This window comes from Tursiops truncatus, chromosome 15 (assembly GCF_011762595.2).
Source record: "Tursiops truncatus isolate mTurTru1 chromosome 15, mTurTru1.mat.Y, whole genome shotgun sequence".
Classification (NCBI taxonomy): Eukaryota; Metazoa; Chordata; class Mammalia; order Artiodactyla; family Delphinidae; genus Tursiops; species Tursiops truncatus.
Genome location: NC_047048.1, coordinates 22914242 through 22940093, shown reverse-complemented (window position 1 = coordinate 22940093; position 25852 = coordinate 22914242). Strand labels below are relative to the sequence as shown.

Sequence of the window (25852 nt, the reverse complement as noted above, 5' to 3'; positions counted from 1 at the left end):
CAGGAAGAGACCTCTCAGGAGGAGCAGCTGGACCTGGGGTCTCTGTGGTGTTGCTAGGACCTGCCATGTGTGTGTCCTTGGCTCGTGGCTCCTCTCTCTTGGCGTCCTTCCCAGGCAGGCTCACTCCCCGTAAGAGCTCCGGGTTTTCATTCCTTCCAGCTCTGCAGCCCAGCCGGAAGGGCTCCAGCAGAAGTCCTGGGGCTGAGTCTCCTTGGATTAATTTGGGTCACCAGCTCATCTCTGAGCAAATTGCTGCTGTGAGAAAGAATGAACACGCTGATCGGCCAGGCTAGGGAGACAGGCATACCTGGGCACCCAAATCACGTGGACCAGGAGTGGGAGAAGGGGCTGCCTTTTTTTTTTCTTTTTAATAAAGCCAGTTTAAATTTTTTCTTTTCTTTTTTTTTATTATTTTTTTTGGCCGTGCTGTGCGGCTTGTGGGATCTCAGTTCCCTGACCAGGGATGGAACCTGGGCCACGGCAGTGAAAGCGCAGGATCCTAAGGCCCAGGCCACCAGGGAACTCCCTGGAGAAGGGGCTTCCTGAAGCACCTGATATGCTGCTCATCAGATGCTGGTGAAAACAATTTAGGGGTCAGGTCGGGGGGGAGAAATGCCAAGTGTTCGCTCTCCATTCGTCCTAGTTACCCAGTGCTGTATAACAACTCAGCGCAAACTTAGTGGCTTAAAATAACAGTGTTTTATTAATTCTTACAATTCTGTGGGTTGGCTGGATAACCAGGCCGCTCTGTATGATGTCAGAGGTGTGGCAGAACTGGGGCTGGAGGATCCAGGACAGCCTTGAGCACGTGTCTGGGGTCTTGGTGGTGGCTGTTGGCTGGGGTGGCTTATTTCTCGGCCACGTGACCTCTTTCTGTCCATCATTCTCTCATCATTCACTCATCTCAGTGAGCTCTTGTGTGGTGAGGGCGAAATCAGAAGCTGCAGGGCCTTTGGAGGTTCAGAAATCACACAGTGATCTGTGCTGCTTCCTGCTTCATTCTGTTGGTCAAAGCAAGTCCCAGGGCCAGCCCTCTGGAAGCGGGGGAAAGCAGACTCCACCTTTGGATGGGAAGAGTCTACAGGGACACTGCGAAGGGACAAGCAGAGCAGGAGGCGTTGTTGCAGGCTTCTTTGGGAATAACCCACCAGTCCATCCCCGCCAGAACAACCTTTGCCTTAATTCTCAGGGCACAAATCTAAAACACCCACTGCTGCCAGTATCTGCTGTTGGAATAGAAGAGTCGAGACAAAAGCTGACTGAGATGAAAGTAACTAGATCGCTTTGAAAATCACCTTGAAAATGTGACTCATTCAACAACAGGGGTCAATTTAACTATGGGTAAAATACCGATTTTGATGAAAATTCAGGATTAGCCTTTTTATGTATTGAATACCTATGACTGTTACCAGGTGCCTCTCTTGTTCCCTTGAGTTATATGCTGATCACGTGGTATTTATCCTTTTATGGGTTTATCTGAAAGCCACCAAGTTATAATGGAAAAGAATATGAGGAAATAAGATGTGAAACCTGATAGCTATAATGGAAATTGTGACATTAAACCTCCTCCAGACAAAAATGATTGCTATAGCAGTAAAGTTTGTCCTATCAACCAGCTGTTCATAAATGTGAAGAAATAGGAGTAGAGGGGATTTTTAATGGTGGAAAAACATCCATCTATGGCTCTAGCAGCCACCAGTGAGCTGCCGAGGTTGGAATCCCCTTCAGGAAGCAGAAAGGTTTGGCCCTTATGAGGGAACCCCTCTGACAAATGGCTCCCAATCACCAAATCTGTGTTCTGTGAAAAGGCCACAGCTGACAAACAAAATTCCATCATTTCCTTTCCAGTGGTTTCCTTCTAGCCTGGGAAATCCTCTTTACATTATGAGATTCTGTTTTATACCCTTTGGTCTTTTTATGTCCTACAACAATGCCAATGTCATGAAGATGAGGTGGTAATAGTAACGTTTCCGCTCTCTGCTGGGTGAAGTAATGTGAAGTCTAGTTAGAGTATATTCCAGTGCACGGATGTGTGTGTTTGCTTACATACGACTGAGATAGCCACCATTTATGGCTGTGGGATTTCTGGTGACTTGTCATCACAGCGCCTCCCCTGCCCCCACAAGCTCAGGCAAAAGCTTTCCAATTGTGTGCTCACAATGGAGATAACATCGTTGGTGTCTTTCTCCTTGACTCTAGGTGTCCTTTGGCCGCGATTTTGAACAACAGCTGAGTTTTTACGTTGAGGCCAGGTCGATGTTTTGCAATCTGGAACCTGTTCTTGTGCAATTGATTCATGTAAGGATTTTCATTCATTCATTTGTTCTCTCAATACATAGTTGTTGATCACTGAGCCACGCACCAATTTTAATCTGGGATTCTTCTGGCCCCATATTGCTTCTGTTCCCAAGGCATGAAAGGTGTTTTCTCAAAGGTTAATAAAATCTGCAACTTTGCTTAAGCCTTTGAGTGGTTTTATTGGCCTCTTTTTCTCTGAAACTTGGATATTCTCATTCCTGCGTGCCAACAGCAAAGAGTTAAGTGAGTTGCATTGATTATTTAGTTATAGAAATACTAACCTCATTAGAATTCCTTGTTGCCTAATCAGAGTCCCAGCTTTCTTGGATCATGGTGCCTTTCAGTAACTTTTCATGGTGCCCTTAGGCCAAAAGGAAGAAATAACAGTTCTGTTTATTAAGAAATTAGGTTCAAACAACTGAAGAATTTGTGCCCTAACAACTTGACAGCCCTCTGAACCAACAGTATACATAAATTGAAAGAAAAATAATGTATTTTCATTCCATTCTTAACTCATCATAATTACTTACTAATAAAGTATATGCATCTGTTGAATACTGCACAACTTCTTAAACCTTGGAATCAGATGGGACACCACTACTTTATCTCTCATTCCAGATAGATTTTTTTTTCCCCACATTAATTTTTGCACAGTGCTTTTTATCAGAGCATCTGCTAAAAACCCAATTTTGCAAAGATATGAAATGACTGCAAGGAATGTACCATGGTCTGTGAGCTCCCTCACACTAGTGCTTTGCATAGTGTTCAACCACTGAACCTTGCTGTGGTTGTCCAAAAAATGTGGTGCCCCTGTGATTTTGCTGCAACACCCTGGGGTGTCATTGTACACAGTTTGGGAACCATAGGTCCAAACTTTTTATATTTGTGTAAAGATTCCCTAAGGTCCTTGAATTGCTTCGTGTAAATTCAAGGAAAGCAGCCTTTTTATGTATTTGTCTGCTGGTTATCAGATTTCGTAGCATTACTAAGCTTCAGACCTAAATATGAGGATTTATAAGGATTAAATATAAGACTTATGAGGATGAAATGAGCTAGGAATGTGCAGCTCCTAGAACAGCACCTGCTTTTCTATAAGTGATGATGCAGCTGCGGTTATACTGTTCTTACGGTTATCCTTAGTGTTGCAGAGCTACTTTGTATGGTCTGCGTCCGGTTTTAGAGGTTTCTGTTAAGATCTCTAAGATCTTAAGCTTAGTGTGGGGGATTTCTGGAAATGAAGTAAGCGAACCCTAGCTATTCATTAAGCCAGAAAATGGTCATTTATTACGCCGGTTGATAGGCATGACTTAACTCAGCGAGCGTCCCTTGGAGATGTTTGCTGAAGCCGAGATCGAATCTGGCCTGATGACCCCTTTGCCATTTCGGGGTTTGGTGCTAACTAGTCTTGGTTCTGGTTAGCTTGCTCTCATTGACTCATGCAGTTAATGTCCAGATCTCTCTGGAAGATGTTAATCTGAATCAGCCATCATTTCATTCCCATTTCTGTTTTACTGATTAATCTAGAGTGTGAACCGGTTGGCAATGGAAACAAGAAAAGTAATGAAAGGAAATCATTCCAGAAAGACGGCTGCATTTGTCCGGGTATGTTCTAAAGATAAGACTCACAGACTTTGAACTCCAGTGGGCTGTTTCTTTTGCAAGTTTCTGAATTGCTATTCCCAGAAAAAGATTAAGGCTGGTTTAGTATTGATTTTCCGGATTTTTCCTTGCATATCTCTGACTGACCCCTTTTCTTAATGTTTTCAAAAGAAATGATCAAAGGAGTCTGAATTTGATACATGTTATGGGGAGGGGGTTGAGAAATGGATTTGCAGTTTTGTGTGCCAGCTGAGCTATCTCTGGCTTGTGCCTGTAACTGGAAGGCCTAGTACCTTTTTTCCCTCTTGATAAATTCCCAACTTTGAAAGAAATTTGCTTCTTGAGTATGCTGCTCAAAATATTATCAAAGCGATGCATATCCATGCTTTAAAAATAAAATCATACTAAAAAGATTACAGTGAAAAATAAGCACCCTGGCCCTGCCCTTTCTCACCATGTACCTCTCTCCTCAGCGTCAACCACCTCAAATCTCCTCAGCGTCAACCACCTCAAGCTCTTTGTAGCAACTTCTTCTTCAAATTACCTATGTTTTTTTAACGAATTGGTTTTAACAGCTGCTTCTTTAACTTATCAATATTAGGTGTTATCTGTTTACTTCCTGCGACGATGGATGAGGATTTATTTTTCATACACCATTACTCTCCTTGGTTGCCCCTCCCCCTCCTCCCAAAGAGGCAAATACAGCAGAAGCAAGGGGGAGGAATGGGGGTTCCTAATGGGGAGATTAATTATTTTAGTGTGTTTACTTGAAAATATATGGTGGATGAAAACAGGAGTCTTAACCCATTGTGATGGCATTGCCATGTAACCTGCTGTTTCTCCCCTTCCTTCTAGGCCTGCGTTGCCTACTGCTTCATTACCATTCCCTCCCTGGTGGGAATCTTCACCCGCCTCAACCTCTACCTGCATTCTGGTCAGGTGGCCTTGGCCAACCAGTGCCTCTCCCAAGGTGAGCCCATCCCTCACTCTCTCCTCTCCTCTGCTCTCAGACAATTCCTGGCTCCTTAGGAAAGCGGACTCAGCAGTGCGTGGATATGTGTGTGAGTGTGTAGAGAGAATCCTTTAAGGAGGAAAGAAAGAAAGAAGTGATCAACAAGTGATGAGTTTTAAATCTGTTTCTTTAGTAGGAAGCACCTCGGACACACATTTATAGAGTCAGACAGATTACAGAGCATGGGTAATTTCCTGTAAGGACCTTCCTGAACTTGTATCAGGCAGGCCAGGTCAGGTGGCTCAGACATCCGTAGAGAGTGTTAGAAGTTAGGACTGCTTATTCACAGCAGATTCAAGTTTATTTGTTGTTTTCAATGTTCATTTGTTTAAAACCCCAGAGATACAGGAGTAGAGTCTAATCAGTAGAGAATGAAGACTCTCTACAGCTTGCTATTAGGTATAAAAATTCTGCCCAAGACCCGTTTCTGTACGAGGTACAGAGCTCTCCTGGAACCAGGATCGTGCGAGTGGTTTATTTAGGAGGCGATCCCAGTGAGTGTCCGTAGGGTGACGGGGAGGGGAGACTGGGAAGGGAAGGACGCCAGCAAAGGGTGCAATGGTGGGTGGGTTAGCGCTGTGGGAAGCTGCGGTCCTTCCCACTGAGGCCTCGGTGTCACCAAAGTCTTCAAACATGATTGCTATCCAGGAACCTTTTCAAACTCTGCTTGGTTTTGCTATAGACTCCTGGGCGCTCTAGTAGCCTCCCAGTGCATTTGGAATTAAACCAGACGCCTTGGCTGAAGTCCCTACGTGGTCTGGTGCCTTCCGGCCTTCTGTCCTCATCTTACACCACGCTTTAGCCACACCGGCTTTTTACTGTTCTTTGAAAATACTAAGCTGTCTTCCAGTTCAGAGCCTTTGCACTTGCTGTTCCCTTCTTCTAGAATGATCTCACCCCCAGATATTTGCATCTTTTTAAATTACTAGGCCAGAGATGAGAATCAAGCCTCACCTCCTGCAGGGTCCTTTCCTGTCCCCTCTAGCTAAAGTAGCCGTACCTCCCCAGTCACGCTGTGCCATCCTCCTCTTGTCCTCACTGCATTTACCTTGTTCTGATGCTTCCTTACTGTGTGTGTTTGTTTACTTACTGTCTGGACACCCTCTTTCCCCACGAGGACTGCAAGTCCCACAGGAGCAGATATGTCCTCATTATTTGTCAGTAAACATGGACCTTTCTCCTAGTGCCTGCTTTGGTAAGGATGATGGGTTTGCAGGAAACAAAACAAAAACTAACAGCCACTGCCAAAACCCCAGTGATGTGCAAACTGAAGATTAGATTCGCTTAATTAATTAGATTAAATTAATGTTAGGAAATTTTAAATCTTATAAACCGGTTCCCTCTTAAAAATGTCAGGAGTAGTAGACCCACATGGGGATCCCTGAGTTTGGCGTCACCTGTGACATTAGGAATGGGTTGTGAGCTGCAGATACCAGAGCTGTGAGCCGCACGTGGAGGCCCCGCAAGCCTAGATCTTTCTTCTCCCAACTTGCTTCATGCTATTTTATGTTTTCAAAAAAGAAAAACAAATTCTTAAGCTAAATAAAGATTTGCTGCTCCCAAGAACTGTTGGAGGAGAGCTGGGAATGACAGTTTCCCTGCTGGGATGCCCTCGGTCCACACCCAGAGATAAGTAGCATCAGAGCAGACTGGTACCCGGGTGTGGGCAGTCAGCTCCCCCTGTGTTAGAGCTCTGGACTCCTCCTCTACCTCCCCTGCACTTTAAGCTGCAGCAGGGCGGGCAGGAGTGTGGAGTCCACGTCATGCTTAATAATTTTTTTTTCATGCTTAATAATTTATCTGATGATTTTGCTCAAGTCTCTTAAGCGCTGTGGTGCTACACCGTAAAAGGCTGTTGTTGTTTTTCTGAAAGCCACATGCAGCAATTGCTGGCCAAAATAAATCATACATTCAATTACTGAGAACGGGAAGGCTAAATATAAATTAAATGAAGCTTGTGGAAGTGGGCCACTTTGGTTTGTTTGCCTCCTTAAACACCCCCCCTCAGCTGGTTATAAAACATCCCCTCCCCGCTATTCATCTTTTTTTTTTAGAAGATGTTGGGGGTAGGAGTTTATTAATTAATTAATTTACTTTTGCTGTGTTGGGTCTTCGTTTCTGTGCGAGAACTTTCTCTAGTTGTGGCAAGCGGGGGCCACTCTTCATTGCGGTGTGCGGGCCTCTCACTATCGCGGCCTCTCTTGTTGCAGAGCACAGGCTCCAGACGTGCAGGCTCAGTAGTTGTGGCTCACGGGCCCAGTTGCTCCGCGCCATATGGGATCCTCCCAGACCAGGGCTCGAACCCGTGTCCCCTGCACTAGCAGGCAGATTCTCAACCACTGCGCCACCAGGGAAGCCCTCCCGCTATTCATTTTCTAGCCTCCCTTGATCCAGCCTTGGCTGTATCTTCTTTATCAGGCTGTGGCTTTGCCAGGGCTGACTCAGCCCAACAAGTAAACTCCCATTGAACTCTCAGCCAGGCCACCATGGAATGCTGACGAAGGCTTATTATGGGGAGGCCCAGTTCTGGTCCTTTGGACACACTGGTTCAGCATGTAGACTGGATCATGCGGGGATTTGGTCTAGGGTCACCCATTGCCCCAGATATTTAGGAGAAACGAAGGACTTGCAAATCAGTTGTTTGATCAAGTGCTTCTGACCTAGATGTGGCCCAGAGATGCCTGTTCACTGTCACTGGATAGCTCCTTGCCCTTGTTTGTCAGTGGTTCTTTCTGGAAGGTTACCACCAGGTCACAGCAAGAGCAGATTCTTTCCCCTTTATTTTTATCTTGGTTCCTTTATCTTTACAGTTTCTAACCTCAGAAAGGAGGATGTTTTACAATGGAAGTAATGTTAAAGGTGGGTCTTGAAAGAAGAGCATTTGTTTATCAGGAAAGGGCTATGGGGAATGGGAGAAGGAATAGTTGGCCTTCCAGGTAGAGGAGATGGCCTGAGCAAAGGCATGGACGTGTGAGATTACATGATGTGTTAGGGATAAGGCCCTAATGAATGGTAAGTTTCAAGTCTTCTGAATGCAGTGGTCCCAATTCCGATTCTGCTACTTGTGAGTTGGATGCCCTTGGACAAATTGGCCATATGGTGCCTCAGTTTTTCCATCTCTAAAGTGGAGATGATGGCAATGGTTCCTATCTGTGGTGGATTAAATGAGATAACATACTTGGAGCACTCGGCCCACTGGCGCACAGTAGCGACTCAGTAAATATTAACTTAGTATAACCGTCTCTCAAAAGGTGAAAGTATGCCTTGGAGTTTAGGAGCTAACTGTAGACAGTGCAGCTCTGCAGTCTCAGTTCTGAAAGCCAATTCTCATATGCAGAACCTTGGAAAATCTGCAGGAAAGCTGATCTTCAGTTCAAGATAAACCTGCTGAATTATCCTGAAAATAACAGATCTGCAGTTCCTCCGAAGATGAAACAATAGTGAGAACAATTAAAGCAAAATAGTGGTAAAAAGAACGGTTTTTGTTCTTATCATTAATAATAGTGCTTTTCCCTCCTACAGAATTCTTTCCCCCTCCTTTTATTTGAAAATTTTTTCTTCTTCCAGTTTTATTGAGATATGACATAGTGCTGTATAAGTTTAAGGTGTACAGCATAATGATTTGACTTACATACAGCATGAACTGATTATCACAATAAGTTTAGGGAACGTCCATCATCTCATATAGGTACGAAGTTAAAGAAATTTTAAGAAATACCTTTTCCTTGTGATGAGAACTCTTACGATTTACTCTCAACTTTCATATACAACATACAGCAGTGTTCATTCTATTTATCACGTTGTACATTACATCCCTGGTACTTAGTTATCTTATAAGTGGAAGTTTACTCCTTTTGACTGCCTTCATCCAATTCCTCCTCCCCCTGTCCCTCACCTCTGGTAACCACAAATCTGACCTATTTTTCTAGGAGTTTGTTTGGTTTTTTTGAAGTATAATTGACCTATAACACAATATAGTGATTTGACATTTCTCTACATTTCAAAATGATCACCATCATAAGTCTAGTTATGATATGACACCATATAAAGATGTTACATCGTTATTGACTGTATTCCCTACACTGTGTATTTCATACCCGTGACTCATTTACTTTGCATCTGGGAGGTTGTACCTCTTAATCTCCCTCACCTACTTCCCTCCTTCCCCCTCCCTCTTCCTCTCTGGCAACCACCTGTTTCTCTTTTTTTTTTTTTTTTTACGGTACTCAGGCCTCTCACTATTGTGGCCTCTCCCATTGCGGAGCACATGCTCCAGACGCGCAGGCTCAGCGGCCATGGCTCACGGGCCCAGCCGCTCCGCGGCACGTGGGATCTTCTTGGACCGGGGCATGAACCCGTGTCCCCTGCATCGGCAGGCGGACTCTCAACCACTGCGCCACCAGGGAAGCCCACCTGTTTCTCTTTTATGTTTGATTTGAACTCTTTCTCTTTTATGTTTGCTCATTTGTTTTGTTTTTTAGATTCTACCTATTCCCCCCCCTTTTAAAATTAAATTAAAGTTTTTTATACAGCAGGTTCTTATTAGTCATTCATTTTATACACATCAGTGTATACATGTCAATCCCAGTCTCCCAATTCATCCCACCACCACCCCCAACCGCTTTCCACCCGTGGTTCCCCCCTTTTAAAAATGTACTTTCTTTTACTTATTTTTTGCATCTTCATCTTGGAGAGCTGTGCTCACAAGCCATGTCTTAAGTAAAAGCCCCAAACAAAAGTTAAGTCAGGTTCTCCTGGAAGACATCTTATCCTCACACTATGCACTTTTCCTTCATTGTACATATCACCATTGTTGTCTAACAAGTAAATGTGTAAAGAATTGTCTGCTTCTCTCCCCTGAAGAGTGTCAGCTCCATGAGGTCTCATCTGTCTTAGTCACTGTGCTGTGCCTGTCTCCTGGCACATTGCCTGACGCATGGGTGCTCAGTAAATGTTTAAGGAATGAATGGTACCACATGATAATAATGGTTGATAACTCTTTATAATATTGATGAATGTAAAATGGTACCAAACCTTTCATGGTAGGGACCTAACTCCTAAGCAACCTAAGTGTTCAGAAGAGTCTCATCAAAGTCCTCTTGGTAGGTTTTAAATAATTGATTTTCCTATTTATAGAAAACAGGAAACAAGGTAGGTTCAAATATATGCCGAGGCTCATAGACACGTTAACTGGAGCTGTAGTGCTGGCTTGATTTGTGAGGAACACGGGGACGCCCAGAAGAAAGGCTAAAGCCTGCGATTATGAAGTCCACTGGCTACTGTGAACTGTAACTGCTGATGGAGGAGGCCAGGGCAGTAGAATGGAGGAGAAAAATAATTCTGTATTTCCTCCTTTTGGAGAGTAAGGAGCAGCTTGTGATGGAGAAAAATGGTCTCTCTCCACTTACCAAGTCTTTGGGGTTTATGCTTAAGGTCATATTTACTTGTTCTGTTGACAAACCATCTTCTGAAGAATGTGATTGATGTGACTGTTTTCTCAAACCATGAGGCCTCTCTGGTGATTATGGCAAAGTATTGGGTTGGCCAAAAAGTTCCTTCGCTTTTTAAAGTAAAAATAAAAGACACATTTTTCATTTTTACCAAGAACTTTATTGAACAGTGTATTCACCGTTTTGTTTCACTACCTTCTGCCATCATTCAGGCAACTTCGTAATTCCATCTTCCCAAAACTTTTTATCTTTTTGAGCAAAGAACTCTTCCAGGTGCCTTTTACAGCCTTCCAGGGAATTGAAATTTTTTCCATTAAGAGAATTTTGTAAAGACCGAAGTAAATGGAAATCCAAAGGCGCAATGTCTGGTGAATGTGGCGGATGAATCAGAACTCCCCAGCCAAGCTGTAACAGTTTTTGTCTGGTCATCAAAGAAACATGCAGTCTTACGTTATCCTGATGGAAGATTATGCGTTTTCTGTTGACTAATTCCGGATGCTTTTCGTCGTGTGCTGCTTTCAGTTGGTCTAATTGGGAGCAGTACTTGTTTTAATTAATCATTTGGTTTTCCAGAAGGACCTCATAATAGAGGACTCCCGTCTAATCCCACTGTATAAACAACATCACCTTCTTTGGACGAAGACAGGCCTTTGGTGTGCTTGGTGGTGGTTCATTTCACTTGCCCCATGATGTCTTCTGTTCCACATTGTTGTACAGTATCCACTTTTCATCGCCCATCGCAGTTTGTTTTAAAAACGGAATGTTTTTGTAACATTTAAGTAGAGAATTGCATGTGGAAATATGGTTAAGAAGGTTTTCTTCGCTTAACTTATGTGGAAGCCAAATATCAAAGCGATTCACATAACCAAGCTGGTGCAAATGACTTTCAGTGCTTGATTTGGATATTTTGAGTATGTCGGCTATCTCCCGCGTAGTATAACGTTGATTGTTCTCAATTAATGTCTTGATTTGATCGCTGTCAACTTCAACTGGTCTACCTGACCGTGGAGCATCGTCCAGTGAGAAATCTGCAGTACGAAACTTTGCAAACCACTTTTGACACGTTCGATCAGTCACAGCACCTTCTCCATACACTGCACAAATCTTTTTTTGCGTTGCAGTTGCGTTTTTACCTTTCTTGAAATAATAAAGCATAATATGCCAAAAATATTGCTTTTTTTCTTCCATCTTTAATATTAAAATAGCTACATAAAAATTTACCAGTTTTGATAAGGTTTTTTTAAAATGCAAGCTGATATGAAAGCTGTCACAATACAATCTAAAAAAATTGTTTCAAATGAAGTTAAAGACAAGTAAGCGCTACTAGAGCCATCTTATGGAAAAAACCAAATGAACCTTTTGGCCAACCCAATAGGTTAATTTTGCTGTAACAGTTCACAGGTGGGCAGATGGCATGAAGCTTGTTGCCCATGTTCATGTCTGAACACAATGATCCATCCACCTTAGGGGAGGTAAGGGCAGGGATGGAGAACCCACAGAAAAGGAGCAGGGGTGAGTCTCCCCCTTAAGTTTACTCAACTCCTTATGATTGTAAACGCCTACGATTTGCTTCCTCCTGCCAGCAGTTCTTGGCCAGTTTTTACGTGCAAGCCACTGTGCCGAGCATTGTGCCGAAACAGGAATGCACTTACAGAGACTTCCTGCTAGCAAGGGGGAGTGGGTCTGTTTACAGTGATTCAAAGCAGCACATGATAAATGTCATGCAAGATGTTCATAAAATGTACCAGGGAATTTTAGAGAAGAGAGAAATGACCCTTGGCTTGGAAGAGGAAGAAAAAAAAGCTTCTTAAGAGAGATGGAATTGAAAAGTGTGGAAGGTAAAGGGGATCTATATATGCTGAAGTGAGGCAGAGGGCATTCTAGCCTAAGCAACGGCAAGAGTAAAGGCCTAGAGGCTGGAAAAATGGTGCATCTGGAAGGAATGAGTGGAAGATCAAGTTAGGAAGGTTGTTTGGGACTAATTGTTGAGAGAACTGAATTCCTGGCAAAGGAGTTTAGTTTTATTCAGTACATGTTATTTGCTGGGTGGCTGATCTTCTTGTTACAGAGGAGGAAACTGAAGCTCAGACGTGTGACATGACTTGCCCAGGAGCATCTAGCTAATAAGTGACTTCAAGTGCTCTCTCCACCGCTGTGCTTCTCTGTAGTTAGGTTAGTTCCTCTAAACGATAATCCAGTGTTTTATTTCTAACCCTCGGTGTGTGTGGTTGCTAGAGACCAGTTATTATAGATTGAACATTAGATAAACTTATTTAGGAGGCAATCAGAATTAAGATAAGGAATGCCTAATCCTTTCTGCTTAGGGAAATCTAAGCTTAATATCCACAGAAGAACTTCACAACCTCCTGTGAGCTACTGCAGGGATGGCAGGAAGGTGTGTCATCCCTGCAATATCCCAGAGATTTGAGTCAGGTGACACGTGGGCTGAGCATGCTTGGCTCAGAGAGAGGCCTTGCTGATCAGAGATAAAAGAGGGAGAGCGTACAGGCACCTCTTATGGTGCTGCTAAAACTGAGAAGTCGTCTGTATGTCTGAGTGGACTTTCCACATTAACTGTCGACATTCTGCATAAATCAGGTGGCAGAATCGAGGTTAGAGTAATGCTTAATTGTTATCGATGACAGCTTAATGAATGAGGTATTTAATTGTCCCTAGGCATTCATATTTCTTTAAATCTTGCTCTATACACAAATCACCAAAATAGTGGTCCTTAAATCCTCAAACTTAATTCCTATAATAACAGGCTCTGTTATAAAAACACAGTTTTGGTAGTAAAGAGTATTGAGTCTCTATGAAAACTTGCTTATGGATAATAACTTGGCCATTTAGACTATGAGGCTTTATCTTCATGGCAGACTGCCTCAGTCTCTTTGGGCTGCTATAACAAAAATACCATAGACTGGGTGGCTTAATCAACAGACATTTGTTGCTCACAGTTCTAAAGGCTGGAAGTCCAAGATCAAGCTACTGGCGGATTCAGTGTCTGGTGAGGACTTCTAGTTCACAGACTGTCTTCTTGCTATGTCCTTACATGGCAGAAGGGATAAGGAGCTCTCTGGGGTCCCTTTTATAAGGGCACTAATCTATTCAAGAGGGCTATACCCTCATGACCTAATCACCTGCCAAAGGCCCCACCTCCTAATACCATCACATTGGGGTTTAGGATTTTAACCTATGAATTGGTGGGGGGGGGGTAAACATTTAATCCACAACACAAAGTTTGAGAGAGTAGGCTATGCCCTGATGTTGCATTTTATACAGTAGTTTCCGCTATATAGATATAGAATCCAAACCTAATGGAAAATGTTGAAAACTGGTGAAGATGTTTAGCAATGGGGTTGATAGAACTTGAGAGAATGAATAGTACTCGTAGCCTGAACCCTGCTTTAATAAGGTATATTCAAGGGACGGGAGTCTTTCAACCACTCATGACATTTTGTTTTAAGAAATGTGATGTTTCCTTTCCTGGAGTTCCCTGGATTAGGACAGTTGTCCTTCTGAGTTGTCCAGGAGGACATATGATGACTGAAGTTCTGGGAATGGGGTGGAGTGGGTTACTGTGAGGTCTCGTTTAGCCTGGGAGTTTATGACTGACAAGTAGTAAAGGTTTCCATTAGCACTGACCTAAACGCTACCTCTGAAGGTGGTCTGGGTTATCACTTCTTGACCGTCTCTTATGATTCATGTACTGAATCATCTTCTATATCAACAAATGCCAAGGACACAGAAGGATGAACTTACTCTCAGAGATCACAGTTAAATCTGAGTTTTATCATGTATGGAGCGCATTTAAATCTTAATGATTTTTATTTTAATATTTCATGCTCATTTGAAAAAAATTCTAACAATACAGAAATGTAGATCTTAAATAAAAAGCCTCCAAGTAAAGTCACCAGTAATCCACTCTGTCTCCTCACCTCTAAAAAGTATCCACTGTTCAGTTAGTATATTTCTCTTGATTTTTTTCTTCTATGTATACATTAAAAAATACACTTCCATTCTCATATGCTGTCTGCCTCTTTCCTCTGCTCTTCTGTCCTACCCATCTGTCTATATTCTTATATAAATACGCACTGCCCCCCACCTCAGAAACGGGAATGTGTCTTCCCTAGTGTTTTCCATTTGCTTTTTTTGCTTATCTTGGCCTCTCTCCTCCTACCCCCTTCCTGCCACTCTATTCTTTGTAATGACTATTCAGTACCCTATTTCTTTTTTTTGGCGAGGGGATGGGGTATAAATTATTTCCCCAACCATCCCCCCCCATTTTTTCCCCAAACTCTTATTGAAAAATATTTGGACTCTTTCTAGTTTTTTGCTCCTACAGACAGTGAGCAACCGGCATCTTAATTCTGAGCATTTTGAAACTGACAGTTGTCCAATTGACTGATATTTTTGTCTCTTAGAACATGGAACCCTGTTGTTCAGAGACATATGCAGAGCTTCAGCCCACAACAGACAGCAGTGGGGCTCCTCAGGTGGGGGCATGTGTGTGGGAGGCCGCTGGCCCCTCAGTTTTCTATGGGAGCTGGGAAGAGACCTCAGAGCACAGGGTGAACAAAACCTTTTAAAGCCTTGAGAAGAAGGTTCCATGCAAGTGAAGCTGTCTAGAGAGCTATGTGTGACTCCATTTGTAGAGCAGATAATCAGAGAGGAACCTTCCTGGCACATTGTCTGTGGGTTGCAGTGCAGTCCCTGGGGCCCTGGAAGATGTGTGCCCCCCTCAGCTTAGTGCCTCGCTTTATGTACATGAGGAGGGTGGGCATCCCTGAGGGCAGCAGGAGTGCCACAGTCCACAGTAGCCCTTCCCCAGTCTCATTCCCCCCTTCCCTGCTCTGGTAAAGAAGGAAGGGGCTACTCCTCAGAAACGCCCTTTGACCATCCTGCCTATGTCTCCCACTACCCTTTCTGTTTTGTACATTTCTGTGATTGAAAATTTTAGAATAAACTTGTATTGACTTTGCTAAAGAAAAATTATTTGGGGAAATTTATAAATAAAAATTCCAAAATAGTAACCTAGCAGTACATGAAAGAACCTGGTTTCCTTCACTCTCAGCTACCACTCTGTAACACGCTTAATAGTTTGGCATTATATTGCCTCCCTTTCTTTATGCATCTACCTAAATATATATATTTTTTTTCTTGTAAAAATAGGATCATACTGTATGCAGCTGTATAACATTTTGTACTTAATATATCATAGATAATCTGTATTATACATCAAAACATATCAACGTACCTTATTTTCTTTATTAGCTATATCACTTCTATGGTGTGGCAGTACAATAATTTCTTTAACTGGTCTCTTATGGTCGGGTTGTTTGCCGTTTTTCTCCAATCGAGCTGAGTTGATACAAAATACCTTCATCTAAGGAGAACCGTTGGCCCAGTTGTTTACAGTAGCTAGGCAGCATGGGTAATCCCGATAATCCCAACATACCTAGTTTACTTAGTACCTTCAACTGATCCCTTATTTTCATTCTCTCCCAGGGTTTGCTAGTGACATATATCTTGGTGACCATTCTGTAGTTTTAGTGGCTTTGTGTTTTGGGTGTGTTTGATTTCTTCATGTCCTGAGGTTTCTAGAATATCATCCTCCTTTCATGTTCTGCAGACCCTTTGAAACTGCCCAGATTGGGAAACAGGAAAACCTGAAATCTCTGACAGAAAATTATCTAAAGTGCTGTGATAATTGTCTAACAGGCCTCCCTGGCCCTTACTCACTGTATATGTGAAATGATGGCAGCCTGACCTGGCTGAATTTCATTATTACTGACTACCTCTGTTTGCTTCTTGCTGAATGTCTCCAGATTAAACCTTTCAGAGTGTGCCATTTGCTGTTGGAAAGTCATATTCTGCATTTAGCTGAAGGATTCAGAACAATTTTTCTCAAACCTGTTGAATCATAAAATTCACCGGAGAAGCTTGTTTAAAAAAAAAATGGATCAGTTGATTAAGATGGTAAATTTTATGTTATATGCCTTTTACCTCTTTAAAAAAATTGGAAGAAAAAAGGAAATGGGCCAGATTCCACTTTGTAGCTATAAAAGAGAATGAAGTTGTACTTTATATGCATGATAGATTAATCTCCAAGACATGTTGTTGAGTGGTTGGGGAGGAGTTGCAAAATGGTGTCTACCATATATTAACTCTGCAGAAAGAGAAGCCAAGAAAGGGAAAATGTATTTGTTCCTGTACGCTTAGAAGCATACCCAAGCAGCAGGTAATCCTCTTTGCCTCTGGGAAGGGAAACTGGATGGCCAGGGACCGGAGTGAGAAGGAGTGTTACCTTTGGAATTTAAAATCATGTGACTCTGTTGCCTATTCAAAGGTAAATATAGTCTGGTTTAATACATTTAAGGTGGGGCCTGGGAACCCATATATATTTTTTAAATAACAGCTTTATTGAGACATAATTCATGTATCATAAAATCCCTCCTTTTAAAGAGTACAGTTCAGTGGTTTTTAGTATATTCAGAGTTGTGTGATCATCGTCACTAATTACAGAATATTTCCACCTCCCCAAAAGAAAACCCCGAATCCATTAGGCAGTCACACCCCGTTCCCCCTCCCACAGGCTTCCCCCAGCCACCAATCTCCGTTTGGTTTGATGGATTTGCCCATTCCAGTCATTTCACATAAATGGAATCTTACAATGCAGATCTTTTATGACTGGCTGCACTCACTTAGCATAGTGATTTCAAGGCTCGTCCACATTGTCGCGTGTATGTACGCATACATGCCACACGCATGTAGAGTTGGAGGAACTGCCAAATTAGTTTGCGAAGTGGCTTTACCATGTTCCATTCCCATCAGCAATGTTTGGGGGCCTGGGAATCTGTTTTCACAGGATCTCCATGATTGTTATGCTCAAGCTATTTTGGAAAACACCATCTCCAGTAGTAGCCCAGTCCCTCTTACTGTGGCTGTCTGTCTTCCACCCAGTGCCCAGAAGCACTGAAGGACGTGTTGATCACTGTGCAGAGAACAGCAGCAGAATGCCTCTCTGCAGAGCCGTCAGCACCCCAAGAAAAAGGATCTTAAACAGAACGAACTCTGGGGTGAGGTCAGCCAGGCTTGAGTGGGGTTTTTTGTTTGTTTTATTTTTTTTTAAGATGGAATATGGAAAGTAAATCTAGCCGTTCCTTGAAACCTCAGAAGATTCAGATGGAGGAATGCATAGCATGGGGAAGCCAGTGCATAGATTGATACATGCTTTTTCCTTCCCCCAGTGGAACAAGGATAATAGTCTTTATGAATTGGAATCTGATTTCTCCTTTTTCTAGAAGTCTTTTTTAGGAAAAACAATGTAACCCATTTTATCTGTAATTGTCTTCTGTGGCTTTTAATAGCCACAAATAAAGTGTTATGTGCTGTAGGGTATATAGAAATAGAAATATAATGTTGTACACGTGAAACATACAGTGTTATAAACCAACTTCAATTTTTAAAAAATGTTATATGATATTGGCATGATTATTCTGAACTCTATGAGGAAAAACTGTTTTCATACACAGTAGGATTTGAGTTCTAATTACTAAGACAAAATTGAAAGGTCTCCCAGACAAGATTTTATATATGGGGCAAGTCTTCCGAGGATAGAAATAAAAATCTGCTTTGAAACATTTCCTGCCTCAACGCTTAAATAACTGTTTCTTTTCGCTCCCTCCTTTGGAATGGGAACTGAGCAGGGTGGCTGGGAGGAGTAGGGCACCCGGCACAAAGTGGGTCCCTCTTTAATGAGCCATAATAACAGGCACCTTTCTCAGGGCCACTTGGTAACAAACACATAAATAGAACACATAAATGGTCTTTCAGGTTGTTCTGAGCAGAATTTTAATTTCCGCCGAGAAAGGCTCTTCACTTTGTTTGATGATGGACTTAAGGTCTTCACCGGAAAGCAGTGCCTATAGAGCCAGGAGGAAGACACCCGACCTGGTGGAGTCCAGGCCTGCCTGTGCTCTAGGGGGTGAGGTCAAGGGTAGGCTCAGCTCAGTTTCTTATTTTCGTATTGTGGTTAAGTTCACACAACATAAAATTTACCATGGTAGCCATTTTTGAGTGTACACTTCAGCGGCTTTAAGTACGTTCACAGTGCTGTGCAACCGTCACCACCATCCATTTCCAGACCTTTTTCATCATCCCAAAGAGAATGAAACTCTGTACCCATTAAGTAATGCCTCTGTTCCCGCCTTCCCATTCTACTTTATCTCTCTGAATTTGACCACTCTGACTACCTCATACCAGTGGAGTTAGACAGTGTTTGTCCTTTTGTCTGACCTATTTCATTTAGCATAACGTTTTCAAGGTTCGTTCATATTTATCGCACATGTCAGCATTTCCTTCCTTTTTAAGGCTGAGTAATACTCCTTCGTGTGTATGTACCATGTTTTGCTTATCTGTTCTTTGATGGACACTTGGGTTGTTTCCACCTTTTGGCTCTTGTGAATAATGCTGCTGTGAGCGTTCATGTACAAGCATCTGTTTGAGTCCCTGCTTTCATTGCTTTGCGGTATACACCTAGAAGTGGAATCGCTGGCAGATGGTAATTCTATGTTTAACTGAGGAACCACCAAGCTGTTTTCCACAGCAACTGCACCAGTTTAGATTCCCACCAGCAGGACACAGAGATTCCAGTTTCTTTACATCTTTGCCAATACTTGTTATTTACTCTTTTTTTTCATAGTGGCCATGCTCATGGGTGTGAGATGATATCTCATGGTGGTTTTTCTTTTTTAATAAATTTATTTATTTTATTTATTTTTGGCTGCGTTGGGTCTTCATTGCTGCATGCGGGCTTTCTCTAGTTGTGGCGAGCGGGGGCTACTCTTTGTTGTGGTGCGCGGGCTTCTCATTGCGGTGGCTTCTCTTGTTGCAGAGCACGGGCTCTAGGCGTGTGGGCTTCAGTACTTGTGGCATGAGAGCTCAGTAGTTGTGGTGCATGGGTTTAGTTGCTCCGTGGCCTGTGGGATCTTCCCAGACCAGGGCTGGAACCCGTGTCCCCTGCATTGGCAGGCGGATTCCTAACCACTGCGCCACCAGGGAAGCCCCTCTCCTGGTGATTTTGATTTGCATTTCTCTCATGATGAATGATGTTGAGCATCTTTCCATGTGCTTGATGTCCATTTGTGTATTTTCTGTGAAGAAATGTCTATTCAGGGTAACCTTTAGCCAGGTTACTTGTTTTTTCCACTGTTGTAGAATGTCTTTGTGTATTCTGGTTATAAACCCCTTATCATATCTGTCATTTGTAGACTTGTGTTTCTTTTAACAAACACACATCTGACTGTGTTGCTCAGTGCTGGTGATGGCCTTTAAACTCTGCTCAGCTCCGTCTTTTACCATCCCTGGGCTACTCTCACCTGGCCACTCAGCTTTTGAGCTTTGTTCATCATCTGGGCATGGAAATAATTGTACCTTCGCCACAGGACTGCTTGAGGACTGAGAATGTTAATTACCTTAAGATAGGGCCTAGGAGTTCCTCTGGTTTCCATGAATAGTGCCATTTACTACTGTCTGTAGGCCAAGACAGAAGACCCTGCAGCTTCTGACTCTTTCTGGGAGGTTTATCTACCAGAGCCCCTATATCAAGACAGGATCAGCTGCTTTGTGTCCCCCTTAGAGCAGAGCATACGACAGGCTCCCAGCAGATAGGTGTTAATTAGTGTGATCACGTTGGGCTCATCACCACACTTACGTTGTCAACTCTTGCCGCCTCCGTTTTCCCATGCATCCCACAGTGCCCGGGAGAGCGCCAGTTCACAGCTGGAGCTTAATAACTGTGCTTAGGTGAGTGCGGTATGGGTGAGTTCGGGGTCCTGGGAGGGAAGCTCCTGGGGCAGAGGTAACTTTACGTAGTAAACCCTGATATCAGTGTCTTTCCATACTGTGGTTTTTTCTTTTGAAGAAGGAAGAGAAGTCACTACCTCACTCTCCAGCTTCAGTCGCAGACTCTTCTCGTTAAGGGCCAGCCTCTGTTTCCGGCCGTGGGCGTTTGTTGTTGCATCTGCTCCTCTGCTGTGCTGGAGGGGCTTCTGGTTTTAACTCGGGGTGCTGCAGACCAGAGCACTGTTCTGTGTGCATCACTGCAAGCCGTTGCGGAGTGGAAGTGTATTTGAACCATGTAAACGTTTGATCTTGTCGGGTAGTTTAAAATTTTGTTTGTCAGGTCAGTGTTCTGTCTGTTCTGACCCTGAGGCTCTTTCTCATGGTTAGTACTTAGGCAGTTCTAGAAAGATCTCTCCATCTACGCTCCCACCAACACACTAGTTCCTCCCCCCACCGGCTGTGTCCTCCTGTTACTCCCTCTCTCTCGCCTCCCCCTTCCTCTCCATCCCTCCTCTCTCCCTCTTCCCCTTCTTTCCTCCCTCTCACCCATGGAGGTCTTCTTGTTTTATAGTCTGTTTCATAGTTCTTAAAGTGTCTTCATTTTCCAAATGATTCTCTGGAACTGTCACCTAATCAGAAGTCTTTAAAGCCGTGTGTGTGCGTGTGTGTGTGTGCGCGTGCGTGTGCGCGCACACACATTCCTTCAGGCATTTCCATTGTTATTTCTTTAACAAATACAGTGTGCGTTAGAGTATATTCAGACAAACCAGAGCTTGAGCCTGGGCTCCACCACCACGACTGGACCCTCCCGCATACACAGGCCCTGTGGTAGGACCAGGCACTTCTCATTCCACACCTCATTTCCCACCTGTGAAGTGGGCTGCGGACAGCACTTTCCTCCTGTGGTGAACCGGATGGTTCACTGAACCAGTTCAGGTGAAGCCTTCAGTACAGGCAACTGTGACTTCTATGACCTCTGTAACAATTTGCCACGTGCTTTTTTCACGTATTATCTGAAGTCAGTTTCAGGTTCTCTGAGCCAAATCGCTCAAAGGAGGAAGCGGGGGAAGAGGAGAGCTGGGAGGCGGCAGCACCCTCTCAAGCGAACGTTCCAACGAGTCGATCACGGTGCAGAAATCCTCTTCCAGGACCCGCCAGCTGTCTTGAGCCCTCGGTGTGGCCTGACTTCCAGGCCGTGTGAAGAAGAAAGCAGACCCTGAAGTCTTCAACATTCTCACACACGGACTTCTCTTCTGTCTTGCAGCTGATGCCTTTTTCAAAGCCGCTATAAGCCTCGTTCCAGAAGTTCCAAAGATGATTAATATTGATGGAAAGATGCGGCCCTCAGAATCATTCCTTCTGGAATTCCTCTGCAATTTCTTTTCTACTTTATTAATAGTTCCGGTACGTTTCCCCAGAAGACCTGTAGGTGATGTCTTTCTTTGACCTGTTTTACATACATTCTTAGTCCTAAAAGTGCAGGGATGTTCTGTCTATACCTGTATTGGTTTTCTAGTCAGATGTTTGAATTTTTCAATGTGTTTTCTATTCATTCTGTGTCCAGGGTATATAGTCTAGGCTCTCTGTATGGTCGAGGGGGTATCACTTAGTGGTGAGGGCTCAGGCCTCCAGACCAAGACACCTAAGGTAGAATCCCAGCTCCCCTTCCTTCCAGCTCTGAGTTTCAGGTGATTATGTACCATTACCAGGATGCAGTTTACTCATTTACAAAATGGAAATGATAAGAGTGTCTACATCTCTAGGTTGTTGTGATGATTAGGTGAGCAGATGTACGTATATGGTTAGAGCAGTGCCTTAGCGCATAATAAACACTTAAAAAGGTAATGGTGGTGGTATTTTGATGGCAAGTACCAGAAACCGCAACAAGATAGTAAAAGTCGAAGGGGATATTGTTGGAAGATGCTGGGGTTTCTCGTGGAATACAGGAGATGAGAAGTCAGGCTTGGGCTGGAAGGAATCAAGGCCACTCCCAGGATCCAGCATTAGGACCTTCACCCTAGTTGGGGTTCTTAACCTGGGGTCCACCTACCCCAGGGTTTCTGGCAGGGCAACCACGAATTTAGATGAGAAAAAAAAGGTTTTTGTGTTTTGTTTTGTTTTGTTGTTGTTTTTTTTCACAAACCTCAGTGAAGTTTAGCCTTTTGCTTCATTGTGAATCACAGGCAAAGAGCCACAGTACCAGTTGCAGTAGCTGGGACTTTGTCACGAAAATAATCAACACTATGTTTATATCACGTTGCAGGTGTGAAAGTTATTTCAGAAGATCGTCTACATGTTTCCTTCCTTTAAAAGTGCAGTAGTTATTAGGCCCATCATTACTTCACCAAGAAGTAATAGATTACAATATAACAAATACGTTGAAAAAATATTTTGACAACTATATTTTAGCATAATTGATTGCCTTTGTAGTCTTACATATTTTATTTTCTGCATTAAAAATAGTACTCTGAGTTGTGCATAGGTGTCACCAGGTTGTAACAAGGTCCAGGCACAAAACGGGTCGGCTCCTGATGAAGCCAGATGTACGTAGGAATCGGGGATGCTTTTTAAAATAGAGTCTTGCTTTGTCCCATCCCCGCCTCCCCACTGAGAGTCTCACTCAGTAGGTGGGATTGGCCTCTGAACCAGCATTTTTGAAAGCTCCCTCATCAAGTCAGGTGTAGGTGGTCTTAGGACCACACTTTAAGAAATGTCCCTCTGGACTCAGGCCATGAAAGCAGCCCAGCTCCCGTGGGTACAGGGTTCCTTTTTGGGGTGATGAAAATGTTCTAAAATTGACGGTGGTGACGACCGCACAACTCTGTGAATATACAACCAACCTATGAACTGTGCATTTTAAGTGGGTGCATTGTTGGGTGTATGAATTATATCTTAGTGAAGCTGAGAGAACAAAAAGTGAGTTGCTCCGAGGTTTCCGAGTTCAGATCCCAAGTTCTTTGAAGAGGGGCTGGGATATTCAGAGGCGGGCTTGGTGCTTGATTTCAGTGTTTTCAGATCTCCTTCTTAGTACTTTATAATCAATTTCTCTCTTTTTTGGATATTCTAGTTATTTGTCAGGTGACAAAATCAGGGTTTCTAATGAGGAAGTTGATCAGTGTCATTGTTCATTGATTAACTGGGATGCGTTTTCCTTCTGCATATGGGGTTTTCTCTGTTAAAAATCACTGGAGCCTTGAAGAAAAGCTTGTGTTCGGTCCTGACCCGATGACTCAATAGCCTTGTGGCCTTGAGAAAGTTTTGTAACTTTCAGAGCCTCAGTTGTCACCTTTCTAAAATGTCATCCAAATGCACACCTAGCAGGGCTGCTGTGAGGATTGACTGAACTGATAGCTATGAAAGTGCTTTGTGAACCAGAAGCTTGGTCCCTGGGGTCACAAACTGATGACCAGTGGGTGGAATCCAGCCCGGAGACATACTTGTTGGCCACATCATGATGGAAAATGTTTGGAACTAATTACCCACATTTAAAAATTGGTAGGGGCTTCCCTGGTGGCGCAGTGGTTGAGAGTCCGCCTGCCAACGCAGGGGACACGGGTTCGTGCCCCGGTCCGGGAAGATCCCACATGCCGTGGAGCGGCTGGGCCCATGAGCCGTGGCCGCTGAGCCTGTGCGTCCGGAGCCTCTGCTCCGCAACGGGAGAGGCCACAACAGTGAGAGGCCCGCGTACTGAAAAAATAAATAAATAAAAATAAAAATTGGTAGATCACAGGAAACCCCAGAAATTTAGTTCCTTGTGAAAAATCAGGTCCAGCCATGTGAGGCCCGCATTCCCCGCCTGGCCAGTTGACCTCAGCTGGAGAGCAGCTGCCCTTCCTGCGGGGCATGTGCACTCTCTCCAGGTCCCCGGGTGCCTCTGGGTCCATTAAATCCTTTTCTGTTGCCTACCGTTCCCCTAGGCATTCAGGGGAACCCCCCTGCCAGACTTTATTGGTTCCTGGTATCAGTGCTCAGGCTTTTGCCAGGATTTACTAAAGATGATGAGATGAAGAATAGCCACAGTTCGTGACTTCTTACTAGGTGCCCTGTGCAGTGCTAACTCCCTTCGTCAACATTCAGTCTCTAGGAAAATGCCCCCAAGCCTTGCAAGGTAGGAGTCATTGTACCTTTCCCACTTGAGGAGACCTGGAGCCCAAGAGGCTTGCCTGGGGTCGCGCGGCTGTTGAGCAGCAGAGCTGGGAGGTCTGTGCTGCCCCAGAGCCTGTCCTGCATGGTCTGCCTGAAACGTTTGCAGGGGGCTTTATTTGCTCAAGGTTGTTGAGACTTAACAACCCTATGTCCCTCCTGTGGGATGCAGCATAGTAACTACTGGCCGGCTCTCCGGGGTGCCGTGAGATGTTGAGCCTGAAGGGCTAAGGCCGGGCGCTAACCGAGCTCAGAAGCCAGAGGATGGGCCACACGTGAGCTCCGCCCGCCGTGAGTAGGTTTAGCAGGAGATGACTCCCATATCCCACCTTTACCTGGTTCGCATTTTTTTTTTTTTTTTTTTTTTTTTTTTTGCGGTACGCGGACCTCTCACTGCTGTGGCCTTTCCCGCTGCGGAGCGCAGGCTCCGGACGTGCAGGCCCAGCAGCCATGGCTCACGGGCCCAGCCGCTCCACGGCATGTGGGATCCTCCCGGACCGGGGCACGAACCCGTGTCCCCTGCATCGGCAGGCGGACTCTCAACCACTGCACAACCAGGGAAGCCCTACCTGGTTCGCATTTTTACCTTTCATGTCACAGCTTTATTTTTTAATTCTATTTTTTAAATTTAATTTTATTGTTGTAAGGACATTTAACATATCTATCCTCTTAACATATTTTTAAGTGGACAGTACAGCTTTGTTGACTCAAGGCACAATATTGTACAGCAGATCCCTACAGCTTATTCACCTTGCTTAATTGAAACTTTAAGCTCATTGATTAGTGACTCCCCATTTCCTCCTCCTCCCAGCCCTGGAATTCCACGCTTTGATTCTATGAACATGACTATTCTAGATGCCTTACATAAGTGGAATCATACAGTATTTGTCTTTTTGTGACTGCCATATTTCACTCAGCATAATATCCTCAATGTTCATCCAAGGTTATGATAGCATTTCCTTTCTTTTTTTTTTAAGGCTGAATAGTATTCCATTATATGTGTACCACATTTTATTTATCCATTTATCTGTCAATGAACATTTAGGTTGTTTCCATATCTTGGCTGTTGTGATAGTGCTACAGTGAACGTGAGAGCACTAGTATCTCTGTGAGATCCTGATTTCAATTATTCTGGATAAATACCCAGAGGAGGGATTGCTGGATCATATAGTAGTTCCATTTTTAATTCTTTGAGGTACCTGCATACAGTTTTCTATAGTGGCTGCACCATTTTGCATTCCCACCCCCAGAGCACAAGACTTTTAAAGAATGGGTTTGGACAGCTTTGATTCATTTTATTTGTTTAGAAAAAAATTGAAGCCATTTTAGACCAAATAAAATACGTGGCCACTCTATTCATACTTATAAATGCAGAAGTAAACATTCCCCCAGGACAGCCCTCTCTCCTCGGCAAGCAGTACCACCTTTGGAGCATTTTGAAGCATTCTTCTTTGGCGTTAGTAGCAGTCAGACTCCTGGTAGATTGCAGAACAGTCTTCTCCAT

At 43.7% G+C, this 25852-nt stretch overlaps 1 protein-coding gene across 7 annotated transcripts in view; it reads left to right on the top strand.

Moving 5' to 3' along the window:
- Positions 1–25852, top strand: part of VPS35L (VPS35 endosomal protein sorting factor like) — a 134005-nt gene that overhangs the window by 83515 nt on the left and 24638 nt on the right. For 6 of the 7 annotated variants that reach the window (XM_073792252.1, XM_073792255.1, XM_073792254.1 and 3 more), the window contains 4 exons: positions 2200–2298; positions 3823–3900; positions 4753–4867; positions 21470–21609. In XM_073792252.1, the coding sequence (XP_073648353.1) occupies positions 2200–2298; positions 3823–3900; positions 4753–4867; positions 21470–21609 (432 nt within the window). The remainder of the gene's footprint in view (positions 1–2199; positions 2299–3822; positions 3901–4752; positions 4868–21469; positions 21610–25852) is intronic. The other variant, XR_012326089.1, reaches the window with a different exon arrangement.